The 24,818-nt window shown below is 41.8% G+C and overlaps 1 protein-coding gene across 4 annotated transcripts in view; it reads left to right on the top strand.

Annotated features, from left to right (window-relative positions):
- KDM4C (lysine demethylase 4C) overlaps positions 1-24,818 on the top strand; it is a 422,176-nt gene that overhangs the window by 214,730 nt on the left and 182,628 nt on the right. For all 4 annotated transcript variants that reach the window (XM_034773514.1, XM_034773513.1, XM_034773515.1 and 1 more), the window contains one exon: positions 19,549-19,742. In XM_034773514.1, coding sequence (XP_034629405.1) covers positions 19,549-19,742 — 194 coding nt within the window. The remainder of the gene's footprint in view (positions 1-19,548; positions 19,743-24,818) is intronic.

Here is a 24,818-nt window from a genome sequence, read left to right as displayed (position 1 = left end):
GCACAACGTCACAATATATACCTAGGGATTGTGTAATCTATGACACAATAGGACCATTATGAATGATTGATCTTACTGCAGTTACAAGAGGGATGAGTTTAGTATGTTCAACCAGTGATGTGTGATGAGAGGCAGCATTGCTTTGTAGAGAGAGCACTGGACGGGAACTCAGAAGATCTGGGTTCTATTCCCAACTTTGTCAGTGGTTTGCTGGTCGACCTTGAGCATGTCGCTTCACCTCTCTATGCCTTTGTTTCCCCATATGTAAAATGAGGCTAATGACCCCTCTTTTGGAAAGTGCTATGAGATTTACTCACAAAAAGCACTATATAAGAGCTAGGTATTATTTATTTTATTTAATTTTATTAATATTGGTATACTAAGGCTTTTGTGAGAGGTACCCCAGGCTCCTCTTTCTGGCCTTAATAATGATGAGCCACTCTGTTGGAATCTGAACACTGCCTCTGCGTAATTCCCGTTCAGTCTTACCCGTTTTAATGCTCTGAGGAGCTTAGGTTTCTCCAAACCACAGTCTGTCTTGTGAGTGAACACAATTAAAGAAATTGCAGTTGCTTTTCATTGGCCTGCCATTTCTGTTTAGTAGGAGTTTAAACTGAAAGGGAGCCCTCCTTTTTACCATTTGCTGAACCACTGTCTCTCTGTCTATAACATTTGTTAGCTGGAGACTCATTATTTCCAGCAATAGGTTCAATTTTCCAAGACGTTTGTCAGATATTTCTTTAGGGTCTTTAATGGCACCGATTTATTTGTTGACATCCCTCTACTTGCTGGAGGGTTCTCTCACTGCACATCAGTGAATCTATTCCTTTTTGTAGAAGCATCAGTTAACAGAAAAATACCCACCCCCCCTTCTTCCAGAGAGATCTGGCGATAATTTCATTAGATTTTGGCTGTAGATCTTCTGCAACTGATTTTGCTTTGGTTCTGCTATTCTTTGTTCTTTGCTACTGATCAGCGACATTATGCTCTTGCTACCAAGTTACTTCCACAGTCTTGGCACCAGTAGCTGCATCAGTGGTATGTTAGTACAACTTTAACAGTAGCAACCTCGTGCTCAACTGAGATGTTAGCCATAAACAGTTGGGATTTGGATAGATTTCATTCTTTTATTATTACTGTTTTAGAGCTCAACCTTTCTCTCAAATATTCTAGAGCACATATCTGAGAGAATTAGCTCCCATGCCTGGAAGGCTGTTTACATTATTACTACTGTGTCTGTGTCAGTATCTGAATCAGTAAAAGGAAAGCTTCCAATTTGCACTATTTCCATATGATTTTTATGGGAGGGTGAAAAGAGGCGAAGAGGATTCTACAATTTCTCCCTCTCTCTCTCTCTCTCTCCCCCACACACACACAAGAAAAAAAAATCTCCCATAGAACCTATGTCACAAATGCTGTTCCCTTTGGCAAGGGACTAGTATATGTCTCATCCAGTAACATGTTAACACAACTCCTTCATGCAGGCAGCCTGAGTGACTTGAGAATGACACAAGGTGTTACTCTGCCTCTACTTGGAAATAAGCATTTTTCTCTTTCATCTTTGATTAAGAATTTTGTCATTTTTTAAAATAATAACAGAGGAGAGAGAGAGAAAGAGAAAGAAAATACAATATACAATCCTGCTACTGATGATACAGACAGTTCCTGAATAGATAATAGACATGCACACATACACAATCAGTGGAGCTGTTATAAAACAAATGATGTAAGATGCTGAATTATTTTCATATGGTTTCACTTTACAATCTTGTAAGGATGTGGGGGGGAGTGTGGGAGTGGGTGGGGTGTGTGCGTGTGTGTGTGTGTGTGTGTGTGTGAGAGAGAGAGAGAGAGTATTTCCTAAAAAGTTAAGAGGTTTATTTTTTACTTAGTGTCAAAATTCTGAGTTCCATATTGTTAACAGAAAATCTTGTAGTAAATTATACTTCTCTTCCTGAAGGCATATTTTGTCTACTTAACTTTAATCAAATTATAGGTTGTTTCACATTCTAGTAACATTACTCAGAGAATTTCAAGTAACAAGGGACTAAGTTAATCAAAAACATACATCAGACAACATTGTTTATGACATGGCATTCTTAAATAAATAAGGTTTTCAGTATTGCTAAGGGTTTGAGCTCTAAAAGCCCAATAAACAGAGCACACTTATGGAAAATATTATATTCACATCCATTTTTATATTGGAAAACTGAGACAATCTCCTTTGTTACAAAGTAAAGCACAGCTATATTTAACTCTTACAGAATCTCCATAGGAATTTTCTGCATTAAACTGTGGTTGTAGTCAGAATCTATATTAAAATTACACCTTGTTGCTCAGCAGATCTACTCCCACTTTATATTCCAAATTGTATGTGGTGTATTTTACTGACTAAAATAAGTTTTCATTATTTTTAACTACTGTTAGTCCTGGAGAACCAAAACATTTAAGAAGGAGTGAGCTGGCTTATGCTCACTTATGTATCATTAACAGAACAGATAATTAAGTTTCTCATGGCAGCATATTTATTACTGGTAGTAAACATGTAAGCTGCAGAGAAGATAACCTGACTTTGAGATCTCAGGTTGAATTTGATTGTTGGCAGTTTTAAAAAAAAAATCAGTTGTGACATAGAAGCAAGTGTGAGCAAAAACTGAGGAAATGTGACCCAGAAATTCCAGAGGGCCCAGTCCAACACATGCTAAAGTCAACTGAAAGATTCACATTGATCTCAGTGGGAGTTGACTGATTGTGAGGGACACATACATGAATGTCTACATTGGCATGTTCAGAGTCACTTTTCAAAGTGTAACCACACTTTACATTCTGGAAGTTTGTTATTTGCATTTTGTTGTATTCTTTCTGACTAGTTTGCTACTATTTTTTTCTGAGTTAAGAGGCTAAGTTTTTCATCTGGTTTCTCTATCCTTATTTTCTTGACTCAAGGAAATGCAGTACAAATGTGCTAAGAAAACTGGCATATTAGAAACTGAAAGGGGGCTCCTATAATTTGTTCCTGTGGTCTGAAAAGAATTCTACAGCAAATTAGTTTAGAATTTCCACTTTTCATTGTCTAGTTTTATGAATGAATGAAAAAGCCTAAGCGGTATAGATTTATATATTAAACAATAGGACCCTGACGTGTTATGCACATTTTTGTAGAGCAGGTGACTTTGTTGTGTAGCATGAGAATTTCAGTTGAATTATTTAATACAAAAGCGTTTTTACTACAGTATGTCATTTTGTTATTTCTCTTATATATCTGAAAAATAAATCTCTGCATAAGTTTACAGACTGAACCTTGCAGAAGAGTATGACTAGAAATGCTGTACTTGGCTAAGAGCAGAGTATACACTCCAAATATTATGTCGACTAGATTATTTAGCAGCATAAATTTGCATGATGCATTACAGGGGCCAATAAAATACACCGCCCATGCCCGATAGAGTTTATAATCTAATTTATATAAAGGTAGAACATGAAGGTAAGAGACAAAGGAAAGGGACAGAGACAGGAGTGCAGAATATTAAAATAAATAAAAATAATTTGAGTCAATATGAGTTGTCATTTTCCTTCTACCCTGGAGTGAGAAGTAGTATGTAGCTTTGCCACCTCCTGAGCGGGCAAGGAGAGGATTGTGATTTTAAGAATCATAACTCCTTTTTTAGCTTCCCCTTGTTCCAAGGCAGGAAGTCCTCACCCACACTAATATCAGATTGCTCACCGCTCCTCATTGGTTCATTTGTGCTGGCTGGCACCTTGGGGGTCTCCTCTCCTCTCCTTCTCTACTCTTCTTTGCCCTCTGCTCACCTGTGTGTGTGGGGTTAGGAGCAAAGCAGCCCTGTGGAGCCTGCTCTTGTCTGGGACCAGCCATGTGGACAGCCCACTCACAAGAGTAAATGTAGGTTTGTGATCCCTTCCCGCCTGCAAAGGTGCATAAGCCAAGTGATAATCTTGCCAATAGTGAACAAATATCATAAACTCTAATGTTTTAAAAACAGAGAATGAAGTCAGGCAGAAGAGGAGAAGAGAGCAAAGAAGTGGAAATCATTATTGGAAAACCGGGTGAAAGATGCATGTTTGGAGGTAGGATCTGAAAGAAGAGTGTAAGGGCACCTGGAGCTTATGAAGAGGGATACCCATTCCAGGCATAGGACATCCTGTCTCTCTAATATTTCTTCATGGAAGAGATGTGAGCCTGAACAGAGGAGATGAAGTCAGGGTTGGAGAGATTGGTGTAAGAGAAACTAGAATAGAGATATGAAAGACCTTGGGCATGGATGAAGTCATTTAGGAGGTAAGTGTAGTAGGCAGTAAGGACAGACCCTTGGGGGACACAGATAGAGAGGTTAACCAGGTAGGAGAACTAGGACTGGGTAGTGTCATGGAAACCCAAAAGGAGGGTTTCAAAATGTGGTTGGTTGTTGGCAGAGGCCGCTGAGAGATTGAGCAATGTGTCCATGAAGTACAGACCCGTATGCTATGAGCTTGGGGAAAAAACTTCATTCAGAAGTGGCAGAGCTGTTTTTTTTTTTTCTTCAAAACTTTCAAAAATGTTCTTCTGAAGCCAGACACTGAACATGAAGCATTTCATCCAGAAACACTAAAGTTTTAGAAAGCAACTGAAAGGGGGGTCAGAATGGAAGTAGTTGTGCATCTTTTACCAAAGCTATTTCTGAAACTCTGGCTATTGTAATTTCAATTAATTAAATTCAGTGTTTAATAATAATAATAATAATAATACTTTTTAATTGCTTAAAACCGCTTGCTAGATGAATGACATTGTTTATAAAACAGAATACAGTAGAGTATTGTCCTATGTTTGAGGTATGTTACTCTGAAGTGACAACTTGAATTTATAGGGCACAGGTTAAGATGTACAAATTGCTTCTCATGGGCTTAAAGTCCATTCTCTCACCCTTCTCTTGTTTCCCACAGATTAAAACTGTTCCCATTTTTACCTGTCTCCAATGTGTGTCCACACCTGGATGCTGTTCTTCCTAGTGTGCTGACTAGCTTCACTCTTGTAACACCTTACCACGTGGGTGATATTATATGTAACTGGGCACAGATAATAGGATCAAAGAAAAACATATATTTGTTCTGGTTATACATTCACGTATTGGAGAGAATACAACCCACTTGCTCATATATTTATGCTGCAAATCAATATAACATGCTAGTTTTATTCTAATGCACAAGAAAAACATTAAGATAGTTTTAAAAACCCAACAACACAGAGTGGCATACTGGAAGTTTCTGTTTTTGCTTTGTTTGACTGGAACTGAGTGTCCTCTTCAAGACTCTTATCAAAGGAACACTTGCTTTACTGAAGCTTGTACAGATGGATAACTGATATCAAAGGTTTCTGCAGCGGAGCCTACAAGTTGCCAGAAGGTCAGTGTAAAAATATATCACTCCCTGATTCTAGCAGCAACGAATGCTTATTGTTACTATGGTGCTCTAAATCCTCTCCTCATGAGAAACAGTACCTATTAAACGCTTGTTCTGTAGGTAATCTGTTAAATGAAAGAATTTGTTATATCGCCTATTTGAAGTAGTAGTTTCTCAGAGTACATCTTTCACTCCTCTAAATCTCTTATTGTAAGAAAAGTGAGTAACAATAAGTGAAACATTGTATTCTACTGTTCAGTCTCTGCAGATTTAGTAATAAGAATCTGAATTGTTATAGCTATATCACTGCTAACTACCACTCTAACACGATGAAAGCTTTCATTCATTATAAACAATTGAGAAAGCATTTTAAAGACTAATAGCTTAATTAGTCCCCTTTTGTAGTATGCTTTTAGGATGGGAATTTCTACAGCACATGTAGAATGCGGCAGAACTAATTGTTTTTTCATTCTGTTCGTCTTTTTTATATGCATTTTTCATAGTGATTATTGGTCTTTTTTCCACAACAGAGAGAAACTCTTGTTGACTTCTCTTGACTATAATTCTTACACATGGTTTCACATGGTTGTGCATAAGAAGATTTGACATAGAATTGGAAATTGTATTTTGATGTAGGCACTGCATTGCTCTTAAATGCTTACATAAAAGAATTAGGGCCAAAAATTGACTTGAGAAATAAAAGTACCAAAACTTCCATTTTCATTTGATCTGTATGAAAATTGATTACAGTAGATTTCATCAGCTATAACAAGAAAGGAATTGTATTATAACATCCTATCCTCGTTGTGAAACACTGTTATATAACTTGGGCAGGGAGAGAGGGTAGCTCAGTGGTTTGAGCATTGGCATTGGCCTGCTAAACCCAAGGTTGTGGGTTCAGTCCTTGAGGGGGCCACTTAAGGATCTGGGGCAAAATCAGCACTCAGTCCTGCTAGTGAAGGCAGGGGGCTGGACTCAATGACCTTTCAGGGGTCTCGTCCAGTTCTATGAGATAGGTATATCTCCATATATTATATTTAACACAGTCTGTGTTATGTAGCTACTGTATGATCATTGAATCATAGAACCGGAAGGGACTTTGAGAGGTCATCTAGTCCAGTCCCCCTGCACTCAAGGCAGGACTAAGTATTTTGCTGTGGCCTCCAGATACTTTCAACTCATTATGTTAACTCTCATAACACCTTTGTATAGCATATGATGCTTAGATCCAGAGGATATTGTCACAAGTAGCGGCATAATTTTACATGATAGCAAATATCATTAGCTACACTTTATGGTACTGAAAGAAAAAGATAAAAAATTATTTAAAAAAATAGACTCAACATACCTCATCCTGGAAAATTACCACAAAGAGAAGTACTCTTCACCTACTAGTCAAATCAAAATATTATAAATCAAATATTTGCTTTCCACTGTGTAAAGCTACAGTACACTAGACCATACTGTGCATATATTTTATATTAACTTCTAAAATATAGCGATTCTGTCTACTGAAGGGATTTAATAGTCATGCTACAGTATCAGATAAATCCTTAAGCCAAGTTCCAGTACTTGATTCTCAATTATTTTAAATGGTTCCCAGGAACAATTCTCAGTTACAGGCAAAGGTGTCTTCGGGGTGGGAGAGTTGCAGGCCAAAAGCTCTATGTTGTGGCTACCACAAAGCTAAAGGGCATGTAAAGAAGTGGCTAAAAAACCCACAAGCCCCTATTTCAGAAAGGTACTTAAGTGTCTACCTAAATTTAAGCATTTGAGTAATTCGACTGAAGGCAATGCCCCCGGCCTCCGATTGTGGGGGTGGGGGCGTGGATATTTGGTGTGACTAAATATAATGATGCCCAACTTCCTCTGGGTACAGGGGAGAGCTGCTGCTGACTCCTCCACCTACATCTGTATACGGAGGAATGTGCATGGGGAAGGGAAAGGGGGTTGGCCTTCATTTGGCCGGCCAGAAGGGAGTGGGGTTGGGATAGAGGAGCCAGTTGACTATCACATCCCATCTCCCCCAGATTTAAAACCTGCCCTGTCTTTTAGGAGACATCTTGCCCAGATGTTGGGCTCATAAGTTTCCCTTGGGCAGCAGCCTAAATATTAACAGTTGGCCAACCATGATAGGATGGGATTGTGGGATTCCTGGATCCTAGTGCCCTGACTTTAAGGGGTAGGCTAATCAATTCCCCTGTCGTGAAATTCAGTGCTTGACCCCTGCAGGCCTCAAATGGGTACCCAGGCAGGGCAGTGGTAGTAGCCCGCAGAGTGTTAGTCTATCTAGCAAATAGAATGTTACAAATCAAACATCTTTTAATACTCAGAGAGAATGTTGGGATGGGGCTAATGCCATTTGGGACGACCTTCCTCTCCATGTGGTCGCATATGGTGTGGGGAGTGCTCCCAGAGGGAAGCACACTCAGGCTTAAACAGGAGTTGCTGATCCTATCATGGTGCACCTTCTCAAAATTTGTAACCCAGGTACATTTAAAGACCCAGGAGGACTCACAGATGCTGGTGGTGGGAGTATTGAGGATATTCTTTCACATATTTTACTGAGGAACATGCTAGAAGTGTTGCAGTGCCATAAGAACATAAGAATGGCCATACTGGGTCAGACCAAAGGTCCATCAAGCGCAGCATTCCATCCTCCAACAGTGGCCAATGACAGGTGCCCCAGAGGGAATGAACAGACAAATGATCAAGTGATTCATGCCCTGCCACCCAATCCCAGCTTCTTGCAAACAGAGGCTAGGGACACCATTCCTGCCCATCCTGGCTAATAGCCATTGATGGACCTATCTTCTATGAATCTATCTAGTTCCCTTTTGAACCCCGTTATAGTATTGGCCTTCACAACACCCTGTGGCAAGGAGTTCCAGAGGTCGACAGTGCGTTGCGTGAAAAAATATTTTCTTGTGTTTGTTTTAAACCTGCTACCTATTAATTTCATTTGGTGGCCCCTTGTTCTTGTATTATGAGAAGGAGTAAATAACACTTCCTTATTTACTTTCTCTATATCACACATGATTTTATAGACCTCTATGATATCCCCCCTTAGTCACCTCTTTTCCAAGCCGAAAAATCCCAGTCTTATTAATCTCTCCTCATACGGAAGCCATTCTATACCCCTAATAATTTTTGTTGCCCTTTTCTGAACCTTTTCCAATTCCAATATATCTTTTTTTGAGATGGGGAGACCACATCTGCATGCAGTAGTCAAGGTGTGGGCGTACCATGGATTTATATAGAGGCAATATGATATTTTCTGTCTTATTATCTATCCCTTTCTTGATGATTCCCAACATTCTGTTTGCTTTTTGGACAGCCGCTGCACATTAAGTGGATGTTTTCAGAGAACTATCCACAATGACTCCAAGATCTTTCCTGAGTGGTAACAGCTAATTTAGACCCCATCATTGTATATGTATTGTGATAGACCCAGACCAGTTGGGAACAGTAGAGTAGCAGAAGGGAGATATACTGGCCACTGGATAAGTAGTTTTCTGTTCCCTGAGTGACCAGAGCAGGGGCTGCTCCAGGCTAATAGACCACCTGATTCCAATTAACCTGCTAAGAGTCAGGTGAAGCAGTTAAGCACCTGACTCTAATTAAGGCCCCTCTGATGCTATAAAAGGGCTCACTCCAGTCAAGCCAGGGGGAGCCAGGGAGCGGAAGTGTGTGAGAGGAACTGGGAGCAAGAGGTGTGCAAGAAGCTGAGAGTGAGTAGGCGTACTGCTGGAGGACGGAGAAGTACAAGCGTTATCAGACATCAGGAGGAAGGTCCGGTGGTGAGGACAAAGAAGGTGTTGGGAGGAGGCCATGGGGAAGTAGCCCAGGGAGTTGTAGGTGTCGTGCAACTGTACCAGGAGGCACTCTAAACAGCTGCAGTCCACAGGGACCTGGGCTGGAACCTGGAGTAGAGGGCGGGCCTGGGTTCCCCCCATACCTCCCAACTCCTGCTCAAACACAGGAGGAATTGACCTGGACTATAGCTTCTACCAGAGGGGAAGGTCTCCGGGCTGTTTCCTGACCCACAGGGTGAATCTGTGAAGCGAGCAAATCCGCCAATAAGCGTAGGACCCACCAAGGTAGAGGAGGAACTTTGTCACAGTATACTTAGGATTATGTTTTCCAATGTGCATTACTTTACATTTATCAACATTAAATTTCATCTGCCATTTTGTTGCCCAGTTTCCCAATTTTGTGAAATCCTTTTGTAGCACTTCGCAGTCTGCCTGGAACTTAACTATCTTTAGTAGTTTTGAATCATCTGCAAATTTTGCCACCTCACTGTTTACCCCTTTTTTCCAGATCATTTATGAATATATTAAATAGGACTGGGCCCAGTACAGATACTAGGGAGACACCACTATTTTCCTTTCTCCATTCTGAAAACTGACCATTTATTCCTACCCTTTGTTTCCTATCTTTTAACCAGTTACCAATCCAAGAGCCTTTGGTAAGGGACCTTGTCAAAGGCTTTCTGAAAATCTAAATACACTATATCCACTGAATCTCCTTTGTCCATATGCTTGTCGACCCCCTCAAAGAATTCTAGTAGATTGGTGAGGCATGATTTCCCTTTACAAAAACCATGTTGACTATTTCCCAACAAATTATGTTCATCTATGTGTCTGACAATTTTGTTCTTTATGATAGTTTCAACCAATTTGTCCGGTACCAAAGTGAGGCTTACTGGCCTATAGTTGCCATGGTCACCTCTGGAGTCCTTTTTAAAAATTGGCATCACATTAGCTATCCTCCAGTCATTTGGTACAGAAGCTGATTTAAATAAGTTACGGACTACAGTTAGTAGTCCTACAATTTCACATTTGAGTTCCTTCAGAACTCTGGGGTGAAAATCATCAGGTCCTGGAGACTTATTACTGTTTAGTTTATCAATTTGTTCCAAAACTTCCTCTAATGACACCTCAGTTTGGGACAGTTCCTCAGATCTGTCACCCAAAAAGAATGGCTCAGGTTTGGGAGTCTCCCTCACATCCTCAACAGTGAAGTTCAGTGCAAAGAATTTGTTTAGTTTCTCCTCAATGGCCTTATCATCTTTGAGTGCTTCTTTAGCAACTTGATCGTCCAGTGGCCCCACTGGTTGCTTAGCAGGCTTTAAAAAAAATTGCTATTACTTTTGGAGTCTTTGGCTAGCTGTTCTTCAGATTCTTTTTTGGTTATTCTAATTACATTTTTACATTTTATTTGCCAGAGTTTATGCTCTTTTTTCTATTTTCCTCATTAGGATTTATCTTCCACTTTTTAAAGGATGCCTTTTTTGCCTCTTACTGCTTCTTTTACTTTGTCATTTAACTACAGTGTCTCTTTTTTGGTTCTCTTACTATGTTTTTTAAATTGGGGTAATTAAGTTGAGCCTCTATTATGGTGTCTTTAAAAAGTTTTCACACAGTTTGCAGGGATCTTACTTTTGGTACTGTACCTTTTAATTTCTGTTTCACTAACATCCTCATTTTTGTGCCAAGATTAACAATACTCACTCTGCCCCCTCCATGGTCTGCTCATGGGCATCCATGTGGCCTCCAGCCATCACCTCTCTCTTCCCTCTCCCACCAAACCAGGAATTTAGGCTTGCCGTCCCTCTGCAATTCACTGTTACTATTCCAGCAGGTCTGACATCAGTCCAGACACTTGCAGTTCTGTCTCTCACAAGGGACAGTGACCGTGTTTACCAGTGACCGGGTAGCTTTCACCAAGCACATAACATTTATTTTAGGAGAAAAAGCATTATAGAGAAAACATAATAAAACAGTAAACAATCTACGTGCATGCTAAGCTTACCAAGTGTCACCCATCTTCCACAGAGAGACTTCGGTAGGTTTCCAGTATTTCAAACCCTTCCAGCAAGGGTTTGCCCTTTTTGTCACAACCTCACGTCAGTTTTGGGGTCAAAATGAGGGGCCCCCATCCAGTTCAGGCTGAATCTTTATACCAAAAGCCCTCTTTTTGGTCTCCCGTATGTCTTAAACCTGATCTGTACCAGAGTATTCAATTCATCCCAGGGAGTGGTGTATCACTGGAGTTGTTTACCTGTTCCAGGGTCTGCAGTAATTAACCTCCACTTACTTTAGTTATTATGGAAACTCGGAAACCCTCCACCTTGAAGCTAGAATACAGTCCCTAGACCACAAAGATGTATATTCCCTGAGCCCATAACATCTGGCATATCTCAATGTAATAGATTTTTGAAGTTTCCACATTTCCAATGTCTCATGTCTGACAACAAATTTGAACCAAGTTCGGATGCAAGCCCAGAGGCCAGACTTGATGGTTAGGGAGGCTAACTCACTGCCTCCTCTTACCAGGGAAATGGAGACAGCACTGAGTATTGTTGCGTGATGCCTTAGACAAGAGTAGGGAAATGGTGGCATAACTGAGAGTTGCTGCGGCTAAGGCCATAGGCAAAAGTGGAGAAACTGAAGCTGGTAAGTTCTGAAAGCATGTGATTCCTTTCAGTGGTTGGGGAAGGCCGAGATGGAGTAAAGAAGCCATGAGGCCACTCCCTGTAATAGAGGACCCCCTTTTCAGACAGTGGCCATAAAGGTTTTGGACTTGACAATGGGCCCCAATACGTAGCCTACAGAGAAAAGAATCTGCCCTGGGCCAGGGACGGATCCCTGGAGAAGTCATACCAAATCTGGGGATGTCCAGTGACTACCTTCAGGGATGAGATCAGGAGTGAGAAAGGTGATTCTGAAGTGAAAGCGAGGCACTGGTCCATCTTGGTAACTGCCAGTTCTTTGAGTCACTCAGAATATGAGATGGGCAGAATTTGAGAGCAGGTGGCAGTAGTCATTGAGGAGCCCATTCAAATGCAGCTAAGCCCTTGCAAGCACAGTTCATGACCAGTTTTGGTTTACTGAAAAGCAGTGATCATGTTGAACATTCATATGTATGTTGGGGAGGTAGAGGAATTTAATCAACTCTACTTGAGGGCAGGGGCAAGTCCTCTTAGAATTGACCAATTTACTACAAACCATAATGTCATGGGTGCTTTGGGGGCTCCGATATTGGTGACTGTCACTATTTGGGGTGAGGAATTTGGAAATAAACAGGTTTGGTTTTGGTGTGAAAACCAGGTCTGGGTTCACATCCTTGACCAATAGTCAGTATGGGGAATGCGGCTGGTATGAGCAATTATATTGCACTGCTTTTTTTGTTTGTCAAACTTTTCTTTGCATGATAATGTAGATAATAGTCTCATTGATGCTCTGGCTCCATTTCAGGATCGCAGATTCCAGGAGCTAACACTGTTTCACAGCCAAGCCCTGCAGGTGATGGTTTGTGGAGCCATGATTCAGAATGGACGAAAACCCCAGAGTTCCAAGGGCACTCATGGTTTACAAAGTTGCAGTTGTTAGGTTTATTTAATTTAGAGTTAAGGTAGGTCTCTCTTGTTGTTTGTGCTGTCACTGTGCCGCAGGTGGTGAGATACGGAATGTCTGTGACATACCATGGACTAGCTTCATCTGCAATACTGGGTTTCCTGGTTGGCCTGGTTTGTTGCATAGTGGCAGGATTTATTGGCTCATGTAGAGGACTCTTACTAAGCAAGCTCTTGGAGGTATGGTCATGACCTGAGGGTTGCAAAGACGATAACAGGTATACCATTCCCTGTGAAATTTGCTGGGTTATCGAAGGCTTTACCTAGGGAGTGAAGTTGTGGGATGGAGGCATTTCTATTTAAAGTTGCATTTGTCAAGTCCTTGTTGGTGCTTTCAGGTTTAGTAAAATAGTGCTACAGGTGGCAGGGGCCACCTCCTGGCATGTATTAGATTGGCAGAGGTACCATTTTAACAAACAGCAATAGACTTGAAATTAAGGTATTCAGAAACTGATCAGACTAGAAAAGAAACCATAGTAGAGCTAAGGGAATGCTCAGCTGAATGGGTATATCTGGTAAAAGCCGCAAACAGGTTTTTTTGGAACCACATGTATATGGGAGCCAGGCCCACTTAGTTGTACATGGGGATGGTAGCAACTTGACCAGCTACCAGTTTGACGTAATTCCTCATTTGTGGTAATGAGGAATGCGTTAGCCTACTTGGGTCTCAATCTGGCAAATTTTGCACACATTCTTTCAGGTTTGAGGCAGCAACACCAACAGCATTGGAGGGGTTTTTTTACTTCTCAAGGATCCAGGCACTCTTACAGGACCTATATTCACCCTGCTGATGGGTTACTGGGGCAGGCAAAAGCATGAGAACTAACCCTATCTGTGATTGCTGGGGACACTGGAAAAGAGTTGCTGTCTGGATCTGCGGCTCTTGTACAGCACTGGGCCTACAAGCAGGCAGCCAGGTCAGCAGGGGAATCACAACTGAGCTTCAGGGTTGAGGTTCTTTACCTTCAATGATATGGCAGAGGTGACATGTTGTGGAATCAGCTCATGTCGCTTCTGTGCTCACTGAAAGGCAAACTACAGCCACCTTGTGCACTTTTCAGATATAGGGTCTGACTGCCTATGGGATCTTAGGGATTGCATTTGGCAGGAAATAGATACTAGGCACTTTGGATGGTGTGTGCATGCAGACAATGAAGCTAATTGCTGGTTCTCCCAGTGGCTGGTATCCAGTGTAGATAAAAGTTTTAAAAGGGCCTGCTCCTAGGTGGAAATGAGATCCAGGATTTTAGTGATGGACTTTGTGCCTGTAAGGAGAAGAGGAGACCTCAAGTCTTTTCAGACTGAGGTCCCTCTTGGTACCTTCTACCCTCCTGGTGGTGGGTAGGGCAAGACAATTCAGAAATGAGTCTAGTCCTAGGAGCAGGCTGAAGAAGGTATACCTCGAGTAATGGTTATATGGTGGGAGCTGTGTAATCCCATAGTGGACCTAGTTAAATGCCAGGTATGTAAGGGGAGGTGTATAGTGCCTGCCCCATTGTTAAATTAATAAAGTTGTGGTCTGCCACTTACAGCAGTGGATTTATCTGTCTTTCATTTGTGCATGTCCAGATCAGTGGGACTATTTGCATTCTTAAAATAATACACATTCTTAAGAGACTTGCTGACATTGGGTCTAAGACCTTAATTAAGGAAGGTATGTAAGCACATGTCTAACTGTAAGCACGTGAATAATCCCATTGTCTTAAATGGGACTACGCATATGCTTGCAGTTTGGCACATGCTTAATTACCTTTCTGAATCAGAGCCTAAAAGGGGAGGAACGTATGGCTTAGTCAGGCAAAACCAGTCAAAATATTTAGTCTTTGCCAATATTCATTTTGTTTGTTATTCAGAAATGGCATCCTTTGCAAACAAACAAAAAAGAAAAGATATCTCAAGTAGGCAGTTTTCTCCATTACAAATGCATTTCACAGTCTCTTATACCAATTTAATAAAGTGGATGAAACAGTTTTCTTTCAACTCACTGCTATCAAACACCTTGCGGCCACTAATAAATGTTTCCTTCAAGCTGTTTTCTTTATACTAGTAGAAATAATAATAAAACCAATAATAATAATACCAAAGGATCATGAAGGAGGTCTATTCCCATAATCATTTTGATTGCCATGATGATCTTTGCTTGTCTCCCATATAAGAAGCCAATTATACTATATGTGGATAGGGGATTCCTTTCACTACTCCTGCTACAACTACCAACATGAACTATTCTTTTAATTTTATTGGGCGTAAATTACCATTGATATAACAGGTTATCCTCAGAGTGGGGTATGTTGCACAGGCAGCAGCAAATAAATTTCTCTCACTTTTCTATCAATATGTTTCAATTCTGACCAGGAGTCCCCATGCTTATTCAGTTCATGGTTCTCTGTTGAAGTACCTAACGAGGATGCCAATTTGTGGGAGCGGGAGGGTGATAGTTTTTTGTGGTATGGACACTTGTCTGGTAGGGCCTGGGCATAACTCATTTCACATACGCCAAAGAATACCCATCTGATGGTAACATCAGACGGTAACATCAGACGATTTTCTATTTTTTGTGTTTATAAAAAAAAAATAGCAATTTTTAATTTTTATTCCACATGAAAATATTTTTTATCTTTAAAAATATGATGAAAGTTTTCTAAGTTTCTTGTGAACGGTGAACATGACACCCTTGGTATTTTGGTGGTGAGCTGCATGTCCTATGGTCTCTGTCCCAACAGAGTTCTTCAAGAGAATGACATTCAAGTTAGCTTCAGAGAGAAATGCTCTCATTCACTCTTCTGTCTTGGAAGCAGGAAGCCATGTAACTGTCAACTATAAGTAAGTCGGATGGGAAATGAGGAAAGAACACTTTAAAAACCCCAAACCTGCCAGATTATTTATCAAAGCAACATATTTCTTTCTTGGCACATTTTGGGGAAAATAAATAGAAATGCTTTGCAGCATATATCTGCTTTCACTGTCTAATATGATGCTTTCAAATGTTTCTAGCCTCCAGTATCTAGAAGCTTAAGTCTTCTGGATTTCCCAGCAAATGATGAAGGCTTTAATTAGCACGTTGATAATGCTGCAAATATTATTAAAATTCTGCTGTTGTCTCATTTTAGATGGTGATAAACTTTTACTTTTACACAAATGTAATGCACTTCAGTAGTAGTATAAAAACAGCATCAAATATTCAAAGATTACTAAAAGGAAAATTTTTGTACCTCATTTAGGCATAATTTATTTTGAAACTTTTCTTTTAGAACATTATCATCCTATCACTGGATATTTTTTCTTGATGGATTTTTTTACTTCAGTAAATCAATGCTGATTTAAATATTGGCCGTTTTCCAAATTGCTTGAAGACTTGATGCCTAACAGCAAAGACAGTAATCTTTTTAAACTGTTCCTTAAGCAACCATTTGTCATCGCTGCATAGGAGTGTAGCTTGCATTCAAAGGGATTTTGTGTGTAAACGAGGGGAAAATTCAGTGTTACTTGTCCTTATGTAATGAATTTAGCTCTTAACGATGAAGGGTATTCCAGTGGACAGTCTTTTGCACCTATCCAATATCCAGAAGCACTATCAGTGCATTTTTGTAACTACTTCAGTGTTATTGATCAGTGACTCTCTGAATGAGGTAAGCTGGTCACAGTAGAATAAGAGCTTTGTACAAAAATAATACAGTGCGCACCCTAGAAAAAGAAAAATCACATCAGATAATTATATTTCTATGCATCAAACATCATGAAGTGCTATCACGCTAGGACTTTTGATGTGACTGTGACCTCGAGAACTCCTCCTTTAATAGTCTGAATGATTTTCTCCTCTGTATATTGGCTCCACTAAATGGGGAGAATTATTAATAGCATCACGGTGCAGGTATTTGGGTGTTGTACAGCAGCACTTTCTATACAGAAGTAGGGAATTCAGTTAAACTGCAAACTTTAAAAATAGCTAGTAAGGAAATTGTACTTTCAAATGTGTAAGGATTGTTCATTTTTGGGAGGTTTCAGAAAATAATTTAACTAAAACTGAGAGCGACCAATTTAAAAAACATATATGCTTAAAAGAAGTTTCCCTAAAATAATGCATTTAATATAACCTGTCCTTCCCTGTCCTCCTTAATGAAACTGGTAATCATGCCTCTCCAGCAAAAATATCAGACAGAAGCAGCTTTAATGACTGCATCCCAGTGTATGAGGGAAAGGAGAGACCGTGTTGCCTAGTAGATTGTGCACTGCACAGCACTGCACTGGGACTTAGGAGTCTTGGGTTCTAATCCCAGCTCTGTCTCTGATCTTCTGTGTTACCTTGGGCAAGTCACTTTACCTCTCAATTTCTCCATCTCTTTGTAAAGTGCTTTGAGATCTGCTGCTGAAAAGCATTATATAAGATCTTAGTATTAATATACATCAGTGTTACGTGTGGAATAATGCCGTGGTACTAGCGATGAGAACTAGTATCATGGAAGTGTGGGGTATGACATGCCTTCTTTTCCACTCTTTTGAGAGCAGCGCTGAATCCTGGCATTGTGAGCTGCCATGATTCTAGTCACACGCTTTTTTCTGATTCAAATTGTGTTAAAAATTCCATCGGAAAATGTAGCAGAGCATAATGTAAATTCAGAAATCTTTCCTGGAGTTGTTTACTTGAGACAAAAACTAGTATGACATTTATCATGCTAGCAGTCTTCAAAAGATCCAAGGAATTGCATTAAAAGATAACATCCCTGAGTCATAACAACTTCAAGTGTTGAAATATCACATAATTTCCACATTCTGGATCTGGGATCTGGTCAGTAAGAGAATTTTTCCTTTGGGTTAGGCTTTGGTTGATATACCTTAAATAAAAAGTATTGGCAAAAACATTTTCTTCATGGGAGGTGAATTTCTACAAAACCAGTTTTTAAGTTGCTTTTTCATGTTTGCAGCAATTTGCCAGTAGGATATAAATGTCTGATTACAGTGCAGTTCTGGCTGCTGCCTGAAGTAGTTTCCTGTTTGGCTTTTTTATGTTACGCTGGATGTGTGTTTTTAAAGTATTGAAAGGAAAGCAGGACATTTTATGACATTTCTAATCCCTTTTTCCATTATAGAGCTTATTATTTTCAAGGAAAAGAAGGATGGGGTAGAAGTGGCAGGTGAATGGAGGAGAGAAAATATACTTGCAGTACACAAAGCCTATGTGCCTATTTAGCAGTCAGTAACAAGCAAATTTAATTTCATCTGTGGTTAGATATCCTGTTCAGTTAAAAAGGCATAATAATACAAATCATAGAGAACGAGAAGGTCAGGCCATACGTTGTTATTTTGTTTTCATTCTTTCATTCACCTGAAAGGTTACATTAGCTATATGGCTTTGTTTCGCTTACCAGTTAAGACATTTTATTAGATATAACATTAGACAATTCATGGTTTTTCAATTTTGGAGAATCAATTTTTTAGCTAAAAAACTTGTTCTTAGCGTGAATGGTTTATGTGCTGCAGGCTTGTTGATTCACATATTATAGTCTCTTAATATAAAGATTTTTTGAGCTTCAGGTACAGTAAATTTGCTTTGAAACTATTTTAGTATCTGTTATTTTAAGTGAGAGAGAATTTTACTTGGAAAGTCATTACTATTTATTTATTTCGGTGTGTTTAAAATATGCCAGTTCAGTTCTCTGTGGGGACCTAGAGACTTTATCAAGAAAAGTAATACACTAAACAATTTGGGCCAGTGACCAGACTAAAGTTATTGGGTTTGATAAAGGAATTATGGGGTAAAATGCCATGGTCTTTGTTATACAGGAGGTCAGACTAGATGACGATAACACTCCCTTGGGCCTTAAATTTTAAGGCCCATGTCTACACAGCAAAAGCTGTACATGGGCTAGTCTACCTGAATTAATTTGAATTCAGCTAATGCAGGTAACAGTAGCAGTGAAGACAGCACAGCATGAGCTTTAATGTGGGCTTAGTGACCTGAGAACATAGTGTCCATGCTGGGCTTGTACTACCTGGGCTGAAGCCCAGACTCTGCTGTCTTCACTCCTATTGTTGCCCATGCTAGCTGGATTCAAATTAGCTCAGGTAGGCTAGCCTGTGCACAACTTCTGTTGTGTAGACATACTCTAAGAATCTATAAACTGCTCTCCACTCTTTTCAAAACAAGCATTTTCACGTGTCTCACTCAATAATCCTTCCCAATTGTGTAAAAGCTTGGGAGTATAGGTAGATCTTGAAGCAAGAAAAAAGTGATATGGTCTTTTTCTGCCTTCCCTAAGGATCTGATATTTGTGTTGAAAAGGAGTGGTGATAGAACAGAATGCTGTAATTACTCCCCGCCACCCCTGCTAAAAACCCTTGGGACAGATGAGCAACTGCTCAAAACTAGTCGTTGCGTCCCCTCAGAGAGAGAAAATAATGGAACCATTCAAGGGTAATCCAGTCTGTCTGTTGGGTTCAACAGTACCCTCGTGTTTAATAATAACAAAGGCAGATGATGGACCTAAAAGAAACAGCATAGATGCTTGCTTTTTGTCTGTTATTAGTAGGACATTTCCATACTATGTATATGCTAAATGGACTGTCCTCACAGAACCATGAGGAATCCAGGCATGGCTGTAGTTGTTCAGATAATATTTTCTGTACGACCATTCCTCCCAAAAAAGGAGTTTCATATTCAAGGGTTTTTCTACTACAAACTACAGCAAATCATTTAGTTTGTCACATGCAGTATATATTTCTGGTTTCTCCCCCAGTGCACCTGCAGGAAAGACATGGTAACAATATCAATGGATATCTTTGTGAGGAAGTTTCAACCAGACAGATATCAACTGTGGAAACAAGGAAAGGATTTATATACCATTGATCACACGAAGCCCACGCCTGAAACAACACCTGAGGTAAAGGCCTGGTTGCAGAGAAGAAGGAAAACAAAGAAACCTCCCAAATGGTAATTAGAGTTGTTCACCTTCCATTTAATTAAAGTTAAATATGTTGTATATTTCTATTTTTTTTTCAATGCCCTTTTCTCTGACATTCCATTAGAGTTGTTCATTTATTCTAGTCACAGCTAATTTAGCTCTTCTTATAATTTAACCATGAGCTTGAGGCCAAGAAAGTCATAATTCATAGTGATTGTTTAAATGAAAAATACATTCATTTTGCAACATGTAAGGAAACTGCATAGCTGAAGTTTATGCACATGGAGAGGTGGCCGTTGCTTTTAATGCAATATTTAAATCTTTTCCTTTGGTGAGGGTGTGTTCACTAGTACTTGCACTGTGTGTAACAACATCTCCAGCCAGGAGATCAGGAAAACATCTGTAGGGAGTGGGCTAAATGCTATTCATTAGTTAGAAAAGAGGGGTATAAAACAGGTGCAGAATTGTAGCAGCTGTGCACAACCTCTAGCAATAGACTTAACATTCACTAGCTTGTAGCCTAGGAGCTCTATAGAGAGAGACCTATTTGGCACACTCTCACAGTACCACTGCCAATACCTGCTATATCTGGTATGGATTAACAACAGGTTGGAGTTTGGCATAATGAAATCCTTAACCCAATTGTCAATGCAGACTTTACTGACGTACCTGAAAAGTTAACTTTTTAGGTTATCATTGACACTATCAAAGTTTTGACTTTTGATACTTTTACAGTTGGATCCAGTGTCATCATATAGATAGTGTATTTTTGGGGAAAGTTTTCTTTACATGCAGCATTTCTCTTTTGTTTGCACTTAACAGAATTCCAATGGATTTTCCTATTCATTATTGCTTTGAGTTTTAACTGCTAAAAATTATGACACAAGCTTTGCTTGTGTCTTGTCACAGCAGGGCACAATTGGATCAAGTTAAGGATAATACTTAGTCCTTTAATAGCCCTTTTAATCTTCAAATCATTTTGCAAACATTAAATAATTAAGGATGATGCCCCATTGTGACTGCATATTGGCAAGTGAACACTAAACTGTGAATTTCCTTCTTTACTTTTTAAATGAATTTACTTCTCTTAAAAGGTGATGTGATAGCACTGGAGACAAACATTCTCCGCTTATCCACTGGATGAGTAAAACACAGGCAATGGCATTGCGTGGTGGGGGCACCCCAGTTTGTTGTGTTGCCCCAACCCAAGGCTTAAATGTTCAAACTAATTCCACCTTACTCAGTCCAGGGTCCAAACAGCCACCAGTGTCTTAGTCCCCAAGCAGGTTCCTTTCTGGTCCTGCTGGTGCTTGGGCACAGTGCAAGCTGGGAGCGATGAATCCCAGTCTCTGCTGCCTTGCTGTGTCCATGTCCACAGTCACCATGCTAGTCAGGCTTCTTTGCTGGGTCTAGGCTGCTCCTTCAGCCTGGCTATAACCTGCTCCCTGGACCTCTTCTCTAGCCCCAGATTCTGGAGTGGCATTCCTCTCCTCCAGTGACAGGTGGGATGGCAGAAGGAAGCCAGTTATGAGATTTCCTCCCAGTCCTCTATCCAATCAGGGTCCGGGGGTCAGCTCCCCCTCTCTGCTTGTCTCTTAATGAATCAGGGTTCATGGGGGTAGGGGCTTCAGTTCTCGTGGAGGGTGGAGTTACTCTCCACATGAGTTTCCCCATATTGCTCCACAAATGTGCCTCAGTCCTGAAGTAAAGGTTCACATCTAGGGGTGAGATGTTCATTTTCCATGTTGACTCAACCCTTAGTCTATTTCCTGAGACTCCCAATAAAGATGCCACTTAATGTCTACTCTGTGAAGACTTGCCCCTGACCTTCCTTGGTCCTACCCAAAGGGCTGAGGGATACACACATGAAAAGTCTGCTTGGAGTATGTGTGCATCTGTGTGTGAGAGAAGACTTAGTGGAACATTTTCAAACCTTTAATATAGTTTGGTTTGTGGGATATTCAGGAGTGTATGAATGTGTTGTTAGCTTATCCAAGCTGGTTTGCCAGCCTATAGTCTTCTATGAAAGTCCTTTTAAAAATCAACTGTACGAAAACCCAGCAATTCAAAGTTAAGTTTCATATTTTTCCCGTAACAGAAATTAAATTGGGCCCAGATTCAGCAAATTACTACATGCTTTAGTACATCCTTATTCATCAAAGCACCTAACCATGTATTTAATCTGTTTGCTGAATTCAGTCCTTAGTTTGGAGATTTTGGTTTAATTCTTCTTCTTTGAGTGCTTGCTCATGTCCATTCAACTTAGATGTGTGTGCTTGCTACATGCACTGGTGCCGGAAGTTTTTTCCCTCAGCAGTATCCGTACGGGACCGGCTCCAGCGCCCCCTGGAGTGGCACGCACATGCCGCAGTATATAGGGCGCTGCCGGTTCCTCCCACCCCCAGTTCCTTCTACCACCAGTGATGGTGCTGAAACTGTTCCTGCTTCAGCTAGTGCTGTTGCTGCTTGTTCGTACGAACTAGTTATCTCCTGTATTATACTGTATATAGTTTTCTGTTAGTGTTTATAAATCTTTTAGCTATAGTTAGAGGGTCCCGCTCCTCATCCTGGTATCGCTCATCAACCGGGAGACATACATCGCAGGCTCCAAGTCGTCATGGATCTGTCGAGCGCCTCCGGCCCCTAAGACCCAGCTCCAGATCAGACTTCAGGCGGAATGACCGGCACCGGTCGGGACAGAGCCACCGTTCTGCTCCGTCCTGGTCACCTGGGAGCTACCGTTTAGGATCCAGTCCAGGTTCGGAGCAAAGTTCCCTGATGGCGGGATAGGCTCTGGTACTGGTTATATTGTTGGCACCGAAACCGGCCCCATGGTCTCCACTGGCACCATGGTACCTATGGAACCCATGGGGGTTCACCCAGCCCTCCCAGGCCACCTGCTCGGTATCCGGAGCCTCGGAGAGACCAGCTGCCTCTCTCTCCCGCCCTCCGGTGCACGAAGCCTTGGGCCTGAGGACTCCGCAGGTCCAAGAGGGAGCAGGGGAACAAGCCGCTGGGCCACCAATGGTTGTGGAGGACCCTATGGCACCGGAATCCTCATCGTCGTCACCAGACGAGGCTATAACGGAGCCCCCTCCCCTGGTTCCTCCGGATGACACTAAAGCGCACCAGGAACTACTGAAGAGGATCGCTGCCAACCTGGGTCTTCAAGCAGAGGAGCTAGAGGAGCCTTTGGACTCTCTCTTCAATGTCCTTTGCTCCACAGCACTGTCCAGGGTTGCTCTCTAAGATCACTAATGCCCTGTGGCAAACTCCCACCTCCCTGCCCCCCATCTCCAAGAGGGCTGAGCGCAAGTACTTTGTGCCATCCAAAGGCCACGAGTACCTGTATACCCACCCTGCTCCCAACTCCCTAGTGGTAGAAGCGGTTAACCACAGGAAGCAACAAGGTCAACCCTGGGCTACCCCTAAGGACAAAGAGACTAGACTTGTTTGGGTGTAAGGTTTATTCGTCCTCTAGTCTCCAGTTGAGGGTGGCCAACCATCAAGCCCTCCTGGGACGCTATGATTTTAACATGTGGCAAGCCATGGCCAAGTTCAAAGGCTCTCTTCCTGAGGCTTCTAGGAAGGAGTTCTGGGCTATTGTGGAGGAGGACACTAATGCAGCCAGGGTGATGCTCCAAGCGGCATCGGATGCGGCGGACACCGCCACCCGAACCATGTCCTCGGCCATCGCCACGTGCCAGGCATCCTGGCTGCTCCTTCCTGGCTTGTCTACGGAGGCTCAGCAGTCGATGCAAGACTTTCCCTTTGATGGGCAAAGTTTGATGTTTGCGGAACAGATGGACAATAAGCTCCATGGCCTAAAGGACTCCCTCACGACTCTTAAAACACTGGGCCTGTATGCTCCAGGCCCTGTCCACAAGCGGTTTAAGCCTCAGCAGCCTCAGGGCCAGGGGAGCCACCTTCGCTAGGAACCTTCCCATAAGAAATCCAGAGGCTACAAGAGGCGTCCTAGCCAACAGCCTTCACAGGCCTCTCAGACGAGGTTGACCCGCAATAAGCAGGCAGGCAAGCGCTCATTTTGAGGGTACGCCCAAGGGCGACCCTGTCAGACTGTTTCCAGGATCCTCCCTCCCCTATTTTTGCCAACAGCCCTTTTCCTTTCCTCCCTGCATGGGCATCTATAACATCAGACCGATGGGTCCTCAGTACAGTGGCACGGGGTTACACCCTTCAGTTACTTTCTACCCCTCCTACCCAACCTCCCTGTCCCTCGCAAGAGTCTCCTCACGCAGGAGGTAGAGGGGTTACTGTAGCTAAGTGCGGTGGAGGTCGTTCTTCCAGAGTACAGGAACAAGGGGTTCTATTCCTGCTACTTTTTACTCCCAAAGGCCAAGGGCGGTTTGCAACCTTTCCTGGACCGGCGAGACTTGAACCGCTTCCTAGCGAAGCTGAAGTTCCACATGGTCTCCCTAGCCTCCATTATCCACTCCCTGGATCCGGGAGACTGGTACACCGCCCTCAATCTGAAAGATGCGCACTTTCACATTGCCATCTTCGAGGAACACAGACGCTTCCTCCGGTTTACGGTCCCAACCACTATCAGTTTGCGGTCCTCCCATTTGGCCTAGTGACAGCACCGCAACAGACTTCTTCGCATCAAGATCTACCCATACCTTGATGACTGGCTAGTCAAGGGCAGCTCCAGGTCCAAAGGCATGTTGCGATGCTGTAGTCTCGGCCTGTTGGTAAATGACAAAAAATCCGGTACAGAGGATAGAGTTCATTGGAGCAGTGCTCAACTCGACCTGCACCAAGGTGTTCCTGCCAGTGGGGAGATTCAGTCTCTGTGTTTCCCTTGATCATGGACAGAGTTTGCCTGCGCCTACTATGAAACACGGCAGCATGTACATATGTGGTGTGCCATGCCAGGCTCTGGATGCAACCCCTGCAGAAAAGGAGGTGCCACAGCTTTTGCTCCAGAAGGGTCATGGGAAGGGCTTCCTCTCCAACACCTTCATCCTGACATGGGCAGGAAGCCTGATGTACGCGTTCCCTCCAATTCCGTTGATCAGCAAAGTCCTAGCAAAAATCAAGAGAGACAAGGCTCAGGTTATCATGATCGCCCCGGTGTGGCCTCG

The sequence above is a fragment of the Trachemys scripta genome, chromosome 6 (assembly GCF_013100865.1).
Source record: "Trachemys scripta elegans isolate TJP31775 chromosome 6, CAS_Tse_1.0, whole genome shotgun sequence".
NCBI classification, from domain to species: domain Eukaryota; kingdom Metazoa; phylum Chordata; order Testudines; family Emydidae; genus Trachemys; species Trachemys scripta.
Note: the sequence above shows the minus strand (reverse complement) of the source record. Positions and strands in the feature narration are given on the sequence as shown.